Source organism: Nomascus leucogenys, chromosome 1a (assembly GCF_006542625.1).
Source record: "Nomascus leucogenys isolate Asia chromosome 1a, Asia_NLE_v1, whole genome shotgun sequence".
Taxonomy (NCBI): Eukaryota; Metazoa; Chordata; class Mammalia; order Primates; family Hylobatidae; genus Nomascus; species Nomascus leucogenys.
In genome coordinates, this window is record NC_044381.1 from 29,663,975 (window position 1) to 29,676,021 (window position 12,047).

Sequence of the window (12,047 nt, forward strand, 5' to 3'; positions counted from 1 at the left end):
CCTCACTATGTTTCCATAGACAGATTTAGTGCTATAAAAGGGTAGAGGGCAGTCACGGGAAGGAGTTCTTGTTTTTCTTTTAGCTATGCCAAATGGGGAAAAATCCTCCTATCTTGTCTTTTTAGTGTCATCCTCTCTCCCCCTTTCTTCTTCTTTATAATTCTCATCTCTCATCTCTCCTGGAAATGTGCATGTCAAGTTCAAAAGGGCACATTTTGGGGAGGAAGAGGTGGGAGAACATGTGCCAGGTGCTAACTAGGGTCATCATTTCCCGCTTCCCAGCCAGCTTCCTGTGAACGTGTGTGTGTGTGTGTGTGTGTGTGTGTGTGTATGTATTTCTTTTGCCAGCATCACTGAATCTGTCTGCTGTCTGGTATTCCAGGTTTTGGTTTAGGGAAGAGTAAAAGTAATTTTATAATCCCAGCTGTCATTTAAGCCGCCCCTTTGTGGGTAGCATATGGTCCACTGTCTCAGTTCATTGTTCTAAACATGCTTCATCAGAAAGGAATAACTTCCGCCCCATTACTCTCTGTCCCCTTACTCTGCTTTATTTTTCTTCATCAATCCTACCACCACCACCCACTGCTTGAACGACCCACTATTATTTGTCTGTTTCCCATCCCTGGTAGAATAGGAGCCCCATGAATGAAGGAACTTTGCTTCTGTTGTTCACCACTGAATCTCTAAGGTCTGGAACACACCTGGCATGTGATAGGCACTCGATAAATGTTTGTTGTGGCTCATGGGAGCCCTGCAGAGTTAAGGCTGCAGTTGTTTGTGGAATTTATAAGTGGTGATGAATATCTATCTACTATTCCTCTTCCAAGGAGATCACACAGTAATCAGGCTTTACACTATCCAGTTCTTAGGTCTTCCAAGTTATAACTTGTGAGGTATGTTAATTATGATAATAGAAGGCAGTTTATTTGGTTCAGATTTGTTGATGTGTAATTTACCACAGTCAGACTTCCCCTTTACAAAAGTATGATGAGTTTTGACAAATGGATACACATGTGTATCTACCACTGCCATGCTCTTTTTCAGTCTGTCGTCCCCAACGCCCATGACCACTGGTCACCACTGCACTGATTTCCGTCCCCTTCATTTCACCTTTTCCAGAATGTCATATAAATGGCATCATGCAGTATGTAGTTTTTTGTGTCTGGCTTATTTTTCTTAGCATTAGGCTTTTGGGATTCATCCAGGTTGTTGCATGTAACAGTAGCTTGTTCCTTTTTATGGCTAAGTGTCCCAGTTTTATTTATTTATTTATGAGGAGGAGTCTCACTCTGTCACCCAGGCTGGAGTGCAGTGGCATGATCTCGGCTCATTGCAACCCCTGCCTCCCAGGTTCAAGCAATTCTTCTGCCTCCCGAGTAGCTGGGATTACAGGTACACACCACCATGCCCAGCTAATTTTTATATTTTTAGTAGAGATGGGATTTCACCATGTTGGCCAGGCTGATCTCAAACTCTTGACCTCAGGTGATCTGCCCGCCTCCGGCTCCCAAAGTGCTAGGATTACAGGCATGAGCCACTGTGCCCGGCCCCAGTTTTATTTATTCACCAGTTGATGGTCTTTTCAACAACTAATTGTTTCCAGTTTTTGGCTATTCTGTATAAGGCTTCTATAAATATTCACAAATACCTAGGGTGGGAATGACTGGGTCACATATTAATACTATCTATAACTTTAGCAGAAACTGTCAAACCATTTTCCAAAGTGGCTCTTCCATTTTATAGTTCCACAGTGTATTGAGTTCCAGTGTCTCCATACACATGCTAGCACTTTTAATTTTTAATTTAGTGGGTATGTAATGATATCTTATTGTGGTTTTAATTTGCATTTCTCTGCAACTAATGATGAGTGTTTTTGCTTATTTGGGAAGGTTTTAATTTAGCAATCTGTTGTATTCTGTAGATATTAATAACTTCAAAATATCAGTGGCATTTGCGGTTAAAATTTCCTTAAAAAATTGGCCAAAGGTTTCCAGCAGTCACTTGTGCCATGCCCAAACTGTATGAAACAAGGCTGAGGTGTGGAGATTGTCACATTTTGGCAAGGAGTGATCCACTTGGGTGACTGATGAGACCCAGAGAGAGTGCGCCTCGGGCTTGAGGGTGAGGACGGGCGGAAAGTCGACTGCATGGCCCTGCTGGCCTTGGGAGGCTGCCCAGTCCTTAGCTAAACCTGGTGGTTATGGGAAGCAGACTTAGATTCTATTACGTTTTTCAGGATGCCACAGGAGTCACGTGGGAAGCTCAGCAGTCCTTTGTGACTTTCAAGCGTATGGTAGAAGCTGCTGAACACAGAGCTCCCTCTCTGGGGATAATTTGCCCAAATCATTTAATCAAGCTTGAGAAATGAGTTACCACAGGTCCAGGAGTGCCGCCACCCTTGAATTCTGACACCCTATTTCTCCTGTCCATCTCTTAGTTAATTAATTAAGCAGACATCCCTGAGTGCTTACGACAAGCCAGGACCCTTTTGCATACTAAGGACAACAGGGATGAAGTAAACAGAAATGGTCTCTGCTCTGACTGAGAAGGTAGAAATCCTCTTTCCCAGCCGAGCCTTCCTAGGGAGCACGTAGGAAGGGCCCTGAAGCCACATGTCAGTTGCGGGGGAGGATATCAGGAAAGCACATTGAAAAAGTGGAGACCTAAGTTTGAGACCTAGGAGTTAGCCAGGCTAGCAGTGGTTGAAAAAGTGTCTTAGGACAAGAGAACTCACCAGTGAAGTCCCAGTGGTAGGAGAGCATGCAGCATATTCTGAGCCTGTAGACACATCTCCAGGGCATTGCTTAGCGGGTGGGGAGTGGCAAGAGAGTAGGCTGGAGTCCCAGAAGGGAGGCCAGGTAGACCTTGGTGAGCCCTGGACTCTATGTTCTGGTGCTGAGGAGCTGGCAAAAGGTTTTAAGTGGGGGAGTGGCATATTCAGATATTTGGTCTAGCTGAGTAACTTTGGGTGCTCTGTGGCAAATGGATGGGAGGCCAGTGAGGTGGCAGTTGTGGTCATCTAGGAGCAGGATCAGAGTGGCCTATTGACTGGGATGACTGTGAAGTGGGATCCTTTCCAGCCAGTAACTGGAAATGTGTATGAGGGCAGAAGTGATTGTGCTGCTTTCGAAACACTGAGAAATCTAGTACATAGTACTGTCTCTTTTATATCTTTTTTTGGGGGGCGGGGGTTGGTTTGTTCGTTCACTAACTTGGAAAACTGATGTGGAAATGTCCCTTTGGCTTCAGTTACCTGAGCAGAAGGGGCCGGGCATTGCCAAACCCTCCTCTTAGGACAGAATTGCTCCCAGTATTGTTCATTGTGTTCTGAGATGGGGGAGCAAATTGTGCAGGAGGCCAGGTCAGTGTCAAGGTGGGCGGGAGGAATTGGAGCAGGAAGCTTGCCTATGTGTGCCCAGCAAAGCCACGGTAGAACTTTCTACTGTGGCTCTATGCCACTTCTTACCAACCTTCTCCGTGTGCTTCCTGGAGAGTCCTTGGAGTCAGAACCTTTTTTTTGAAACCCAGACACTTTACTTCCAAGAAAATGCTGTCCAAGAAAACTCATCCTTTCCTTCTTCTCATGAACGTTGTGTAGAGGTGTGTCTTCTCTTCCTTTGAGCTTCTCCACTAAGGGTTTAGGGGAGGGTGATATTCTGTATTTGGGTTTGGCTCTGGGTACTGCACCACTAGGCTATTAAGATTTCATCCTTCCTGCTTTGCCCCTCCTATCTTTCCAGAAATCCACAATGGATTTGCTAGAAATAATGGAACATCCTGTTTGGACAGGATATAACAATTTCTCAGCTAGAGGATATTGTTGGAATGAAGAAAGATAAATGGGGAGAAGGGAACTCACATTGCTTTGGCACTTAGATTAAGCCATGTACTGTGTTGGGAACTTATTTATATTATCTCATTGAATCCACAGTAGAACACAGTTGAACACCATACAAGGTAAGTATTGTCATCCTTATTTTACAATGAGGAAATTGATGCTCAGACAGCATAAAGCCTTGGCCAGGGGCACATAGTTGGGAAGCCGGGGCTAATTCATGCCTGGACTCTTTCTGGTAGTTTTCCTTTTTTAATTGTACCCTCCTCAATGTTACCTTGGGGATCTGAAGAGATTCATGTAGCTTCTAAATCAACGAAGTGATTCCTGGAGAGCAGCTTCTGTAAGAGAAAAATCTAGCTAATTAATTTCAGTGTTTCTGGAATGCAAGCTCTGTCCTGAGCCACTTAGAAAACAATTTGGGATGACAAGCATGCGTCTCACAATGCTGTTCTGGCTGCCAGTGCTGTGCTGCTAGTTGTCATCTTTGAACAAACTGATGCAGTGCTGGTTTAATTCTTCCTCTTTTTGAAGTAAGAAACTTTGGAGGTCTGTGTCCTTCTAGAATTTTGCTGAGCAAATGGTAAAGAAAAGAAATAGGTCCTAAGGCTTGACTGTTTCAGAGAATTTCTTGATTTATTGGACTGTCAATGAATGAATTAGAATACATAGTGGTAAGCCATCTTTTCTTCTCAGACACTGCAATTTCCTCCAATCTCTTGACTTTTCTAGAAGTTTCATTCCAAGTCCTTGTTGGGGGGGAGATAAAAGGGTATTGTTCTACTAGAGACTGACCTTGGCATGGAGATCTCATTTGTACTCACAGATTTCTAGTCTAGCACTTGGTTTTATATCCATACCTCACTACTGCATTCTTAGTTCCTTCTGCTCCTTGTTCCTCATGCCCAGTGTCCCACCCTACCCTTGCCCCTACTCCTCTAGACGCCACAGTGATTCACTGAGCCATTTTATAAGCAGAGCTAGGAGAGTTCATGGCTACCAAATGCCAGCGGAGCCGAATTTTCACCTGTGTGTCCTCCTTTCTTCCATTTTTCATCTTCTGCCCCCTCCCCAGCTTTAACTTTAGTATAACTACTTGGGACTATTCCAGCATTAAATAAGGGTAACTGCTGCATGGGTGGCTAGGACACACAGAAGGTAGTATCCCTTGTTCATGAGAAGATCTTGTTGCCCTAGCATGGCAAACAGTCCTCCAAGGAGGCACCTGTGACACCCAATGGAGTAGGGGGGCGGTGTGTTCAGGTGCAGGTGGAATGAGGCCAGAAGTGTGCATATGTGCTGACCGTGGGAGCTTGTTTGTCGGTTTCACAGTTGATGCCCTGAGCCTGCTGCAGCAGACTTGTTTCTCCATGGGATACTGTTTTCTTTCCAGAGACACAGCGCTAGGGTTGTCCTCATTACCTGAGAGCCGGGTGTCGGTGGCATTTTCTTGGTGTTTACTCACACTCATCTAAGGCACGTTGTGGCTTTCCAGATTAGGAAACTGCTTTATTGATGGTGCTTTTTTTTTTTTGAGACAGAGTCTTGCTCTGTCGCCAGGCTGGAGTGCAGTGGCACGATCTCGGCTCACTGCACATCCGCCTGCCGAGTTCAAGCGGTTCTCCTGCCTCAGCCTCCCGAGTAACTGGGACTACAGGTGCCCGCCACCATGCCCAGCTAATTTTTGTATTTTTAGTAGAGACGGGGTTTCACTGTGTTGGCTAGGATGGTCTCGATGTCTTGACCTCGAGATCCGCCTGCCTCAGCCTCCCAAAGTGCTGGGATTACAGGCTTGAGCCACCACGCCTGGCCGATGGTGCTTTTTATCATTTGAAGGACTCAGTTGTGTAACCCACTGAAAATTAGTCTGTAAAGAAGTTCAGGGAATAGTAGAAGTCACTCCAGGCTTGAGGCAAAATTTACAAATGCTGCTGACTTTTTATGTAAGGGGAGGCATTTTCTTAGAGAAGAGAGGTAGGTCTCTGGGATTCCAGTATGCCATTTCCATCCTCAGTGTTTTGGCCACCTGAGAGAGGTCTATTTTCAGAAATGCATTCTTCATTCCCAAATGATAACATCCATAGAACTAAAATGATTAGGACCATAACAACTAGCTCCTAGCCTGCTGTCGGAACACCTCCCAAATCCCTCTTTGTGGGTGAACCCAGAGGCTGGGAGCTGGGGACTCATGATCCATTGAGAAGCAGTCATGAAGCAGAGCTGCGTGTTGGAGGTCTCAGCTGAGAGGGCTGGATTAGCAGTCCTCATTGGTGTATGGCTTCGCAGCAATAACTGACGGCTGTTTCCCCTCCTGCTTTATCTTTCAGTTAATGACCAGCCACGGCGTCCCTGCTGTGAGCTCTGGCCGCTGCCTTCCAGGGCTCCCGAGCCACACACTGTGGGTGCTGGCTGAGGGAACATGGCTTGTTGGCCTCAGCTGAGGTTGCTGCTGTGGAAGAACCTCACATTCAGAAGAAGACAAACAGTAAGCTTGGGTTTTTCGGCGGCAGGGGGTTCTCTCATTCTTTTCTTTGTGGTTTTGAGTTGGGGATTGGAGGAGGGAGGGAGGGGAGGAAGCTGTGTTGGTTTTCACACAGGGATTGATGGAATCTGGCTCTTATGGACACAGAACTGTGTGGTCTGGATATGGCGTGTGGCTTATCACAGAGGGCAGATTTGCAGCCAGGTAGAAATAGTAGCTTTGGTTTGTGCTACTGCCCAGGCATGAGTTCTGATCCCTAGGACCTGGCATCAAATTGCCCCTGAACACCCCGCTTTTTCCTTTTGCCACAGCTCTGGGAGCCACCTGGCTCTCCAAAAGCCCCTAATGGGCCCCTGTCTTTCTGGAAGCTGTGGGTGAAGCGAGTTAATGGCCCCACTCTTAGAGATCAATACTGGGTATCTTGGTGTCAATCTGGATTCTTTCCTTACAGATTTGTGTCAGGCCTGGAGGAGTATAATAACTGAGACTTGTTTTATTTCTGCGGAGGGTTCTAAGCCATTCACTTCCCAGATGGGCCAATAATGCTTTGAGTAATCTGGAGATCATCTTTAATGCGCAGGTGAATGGAACTGTTCCACAGAGGGATGTGAGGGCTGTAGGGCAGAGTGAACTCCCTGAAGCTCTTTGTCTCTCTATCTCTGAACACCCTTCCTTAGAGATCCCATCTCTAGGATGCATTTCTCTGTAGTTAGTTTCTAAGTCTCTTGTTCCTGTTCTGCCTTTATTTTCTTTTCCTGGATTCTAAGCCAGTATCCCCACTTGGCTGTTAATGTAGCTTAACATGTCTGTAACCAAAATGATCATCTTTCTGAGATTCAAAGGGCTACAAGGGACTTTGGAGAGAATTTCATTCAGTTTTCCTCAAACTAGAATAATGCTTGCACTGTCTGTAAAAGAACAAAAGTGTCAAAGCACCCTTTTGTTCACTAAATTTCTTTTTTATTATAGTGTTACTTAAATATTAGGAAGTAAAAGTAGGTATAAACTTCTTACAGGCTGTTATTATACAACTATATGACCCATACATATTTACAAATTAAGTGCAAACAAAATTGCAAAATCAATACCATTCAAATTAATACCTTAAATGTGGTGAGGCAGCTGTTGTTCAACTGAAACCAAATTATAAGTTGCATGGCAGTAATTGCTGTCGTGCTGATTGTTTTGAGTTTGGCCAGTCTATATTATCATGTGCTAATGATTGAATTCTCCACCCATTTTTCTACTTGTATGACCTTGATTTGATGGCACCTGTTCCATCCTCATGAGTTTGCTACAATTACACTGGTGCCAACACGATCATAAACACAAATATAAACTTGGGCTTTGAAATCTTCTGCCAGAACTTGGCTTTAAAGTAAGCATTTAAAAAATCCATATGTGTTTATTAGACTTTGTTTAGATGACTGTTGAAATGAAAACAAAGTGTTTAAAATTCTCTTAGAGAACTTAAATATAATCCCTCAGCAATATGTATACAGATCTTCCTTTGAGAAAAACTGATTGTGTTCAGCCTCTCATGCTACAAATGGGGAACCTGAATTCTGAGGCCGCTAGTGAGAGAACAGGGACTAGAATCTATGGATCCTATCTGTTTTAATAATAATTGGAAAGTATAATAGATAATATTATATTAATAAAATAAAAGCAAACACTTAGAATGAGTTTCCATGTGTGAGGCACTAACTGATTAGGCATTATTAACTAGATGTATTCCTTTTAAGGCCCTGTGACGTACTGTTATTTCCACATGTTGTAGCTGGGGAACGTGCTACTCAGAGAGGTTAAGTAACTTGTCTGAGGTCCACACCACTAACAAGGAGCACAGGTAGGGTTCAAATCCAGATAATCTGACTCTGGAGCTGGCACTCTAACTCAATGTGCCAAATCGCTTTTCAGCGGTATCATTATTTTGCCTATTGTCCATCTGAGAATATTAAAGTTTCTGACTCCTTCCTTGCCTTTCTCCCTGCCTCCCATGGTTATCTCCGGGTCTTGGTGTTCCAATCTTATATGTCCAGCCTTACTCTTATTCCTTTGCTGTGGTCCGGGGCTCCTGCCCCTTCTTATCCTGGTGGAGGGGGCCCACTTGCTGGGAAATTGTCTCTATCATGGTTTATCCATGTTGTGTGTCCATTGGTGAGTAGTGGGAAGAATCATATCATCTTGGCAATGAAAGGGGGGCTATGGCTCTGGGGTAGTCTAGTCTGAACCTCTTATTTTACAGATGAGAAAGCTAAGGTACAAAGCAAGGAAGGGATTTCCCAAGGTCACCCAGCCGGCAACTGAGCTGCAACCAGAAGCTGAGATCCCCAGGACTGGGGCCAAGCCTCATTCTGTCCCATCACAGTGACTTTTCTTCCCTCCTCCAAACTATTTTTATTTTTTATTTTTTTTGCAGCTGCTTAGCAGCTTGAAGGTAGAAGAAAGGGCAGGGAAGAGGTTTTCCGTGCTTAGCCAGGGAAGGAATCCTGCAACAGGATGTGGGGTTGGGTCATTCAAATTGGGCCAGACTCCACTGGTCTTGTTGCTTCTTGCTTGGTATTGCAGATGGGTTTAAAAGTGTTAGGATTAGAGAGATAGGGAGGTTTAGCCGAAGGCAGTTTGTAGCCTTGTGGCAGAGGTCTTGTTAAAGAAGGAAGTGGGATGCAACACCCTGACACAAAGGGGCTTAAGTTGTTATACCACTGCCTGCTAGCCTGTTTTCCTTACCTCCCTCCCTTCCTGATTTCTAAAGGAAGTATATTTTGCTGCATCAGAAAGAAAAGTGATTTATTTCAGGTTGCTGATGCTTAGATTGTTAGAGCTGGAAAGATCTGGCTTGCATCTTGTACAATTTACAGAACTGGGGCTCAGGGGGGCACAGGTGCCCAGAGTTGGTCAGTCAAGAAAGTAGCACCAGAACCAGTCTCCTGGTGGCCCTACAGTTGCAGACCCTTTTTTGCTTTGCTCTCTGTGTATACTAAAGCTTCTATATCTCTGAATCTCAAGTTCTGACTGGTAGCTACTTTCCAATCCACCTGGCTTAGATTTCTAGATTATATTGTTTAGACATCAGAACCTCTTAAGGGTTGTGGGGCCACCTTGTTAGCTCACATAGTGAGAACCAGCCCTGCCCATTAGGTAGAGGAAGAAGTTAGCAGTCCATGATAGCTGTTGCCTGCAGTGTATGGAAGTTCATTGCGCAGTTCCTGTCTCCTGAGATCCTGGAGTGTATACGCTTGGTCTCAGAGCCCAGCACAGAGCCTGGCCTTGGGACATGCTTAGTAAGTATTTACTGAATGAGTGGGAAATGTCTTAAGGCCCATTAGTTTGCAGGTCTTGAGGAGGCTCCCTTGCACTAGGAAGAATAGAAAGAACCCATAAAGCCTGTGTGCTGCCACCAGGAAGAAACACTATGTTCAGCCTGGAGCTGAACAGTATACCCCAGAGCAATGCCGTTGAAAGGCAGTGCTTGCCTTTTCGTTCTGTGTCCTGGTTTGCTGGTAACTCCTGGGTCCCCCCCCTCCTGTGCCCCCATTGTGCAGACTCATGGGGGACCATCAGCCAGAGTTAGTTTTCCACTGTTTCTGTTAGGCAAAGAAATAAATTGAATTGAGTTGTGAAAGTTGGGTGCAAAGCTCAGTTTGGGTCCAAAGTAACAGTTAACTTGTGTGGGTGGCAGATACTCAGTACAAACAGGGCTGGGGACAGGAAGGGGAAGAGAACTTCAGAGCTTTCAGGGTCCTCATCTGGTTTTAGGCTGATCCAGAGGCCAAGGTCCCCATGGAACAAACTGGACAAAGTGAGGGTGGCCATATGGCCTCTTTTCTTTTGCCTTTATTATTAATTTTCTCAAATAGATCTGACTAGTCATGTGGCTGGGAAAATAGTTAATTGTGATTTTTTTTTTTTTAAACTGAGTCTCACTGTATCGCCCAGGCTGGAGTGCAGTGGCACGATCTCAGCTCGCCGCAACCTCTGCCTCCCAGGTTCAAGCAATTCTTGTGCCTCAACCTCTCGGGTAGCACAGAGCCCCACGCCTGGCTAATTTTTGTATTTTTAGTAGAGACGTGGTTTTAGCATGTTGCCAGACTCGTCTTGAACTCCTGACCTCAAGTGATCCACCCACCTCAGCCTCCCAACGTGCTGGGATTACAGGCGTGAGCCACTGCACCCAGCCAGAGTACCACTATTTGGGCATTCTTTAATGAAAAAGAATGAACTATCCAAAAATGAAAACTCCTCATTTATGAGCTTTTAGAGAATTTTACAGAGTAGATGGAAACTCTCTGCATCCTTTCCCCACTTCTAGTTTCACCTGACACATTTCTTCCCTGTCCTTACTCCTGGGCCGGCAGCAGTGGTCATGATTCCAATCCCAGCTTGGCCACCATCTGCCTCAATGGCCTAGGAAAACTCCTTTCTCCAGAGCTTTAGTTTTCTCTTCTACGGAATGAAGAAAGTTAAAACAAATAGATATTTATTGTTTCATTTGGGTAAATATCTATTAAGCATCTATTACTTGTGGGATGGTTAGCTGGGTATATAGTGGTGAGGAAGCCGGGCATGGGTACTGCTTTCATAGAGCTTACAGTTCAGTGAGGCCAGCAGATGTGAACCACATCATCACACAAATAAAAATAGAACTATAAACTGTGATGAGGATTGTGAAGGAAAAAACCCGACGAACTGTGGTACTGGTGTTAGATACTAGCAGGTGTGGGTAGGGATGTCATTTAGAATGACAGGTCGTGACATTAAAGCTGAGAGCCCTGAAGTTCAAGCAGTGGTTAGCCAGGCAAAGATCAGAGGCCTAGAGATAGGGAAATCCATTCCAGGCAGAGAGACTGGGGGTACCTGTCCCCTAGGTCAGGGAACAGAAGAAAGCTAGTGGCACTGGTGGAGTGAATAAGATTGGCTGGGGATGAGTTGGTAATAGACAAGACCAGATCATTCAGGGCCTTGGAACTGGGGAAGGAGAATTTAATTTAATATTTCTTTCTTTATTTTTTGAGATGGAGTCTAGCCTGTCGCCCAGGCTGGAGTGCAGTGGAGCAATCTCAGCTCACTGCAACCTTTGCCTCCCGGCTTCAAGCGATTCTCCTGCCTCAGCCTACTAGTAGCTGGGATTACAGACACCCACCATCACGCCCAGCTAATTTTTGTATTTTTAGTAGAGATAGGGTTTCACCATATTGGCCAGGCTGGTCTCAAACTCCTGACCTCGTGATCCGCCCGCCTCGGCCTCCCAAAGTGCTGGGATTACAAGCGTGAGCCACCGCGCCCGGCCAATATCCATTATTTTCTTGATTCTCATGGCAATTCTGAGGTGTATGCATTGCAATTTCTGTTTCACAGATGAAGAGAGTATTGTTAATAAGTTAACGGCCGGGCTTGGTGGCTTGCACCTATAATCCCAGCACTTTGGGAGACCGAGGTGAGCGGATCACTTGAGGCCAGGAATTTGAGACCAGCCTGGTCAATGTGGTGACACCCCATCTCTACTAAAAATACAAAAATTAGCCAGGTGTGGTAGCACTTGCCTGTAATCCCAGCTATTCGGGAGGGTGAGGCAAGAGAATTCGCTTGAACCTGGGAGGTGGAAGTTGCAGTAAGCCAAGATTGCACCACTGTACTCCTGCCTGGGTGACAGAGTGAGACTCTGTCTCAAAAGAAAAAAAGTTGCTAAGAGGAGGGCTGGGATCTTTTGGCTCCAAATCTACTGTA

At 45.2% G+C, this 12,047-nt stretch overlaps 1 protein-coding gene across 1 annotated transcript in view; it reads left to right on the top strand.

The window, feature by feature from the left end:
* ABCA1 (ATP binding cassette subfamily A member 1) overlaps window positions 1-12,047 on the top strand; it is a 147,369-nt gene that overhangs the window by 19,331 nt on the left and 115,991 nt on the right. Inside the window, exon 2 of the mRNA XM_030826599.1 lies at window positions 6,163-6,320. Within this exon, the coding sequence (XP_030682459.1) occupies window positions 6,255-6,320 (66 nt within the window). The 5' untranslated portion in view covers window positions 6,163-6,254. The remainder of the gene's footprint in view (window positions 1-6,162; window positions 6,321-12,047) is intronic.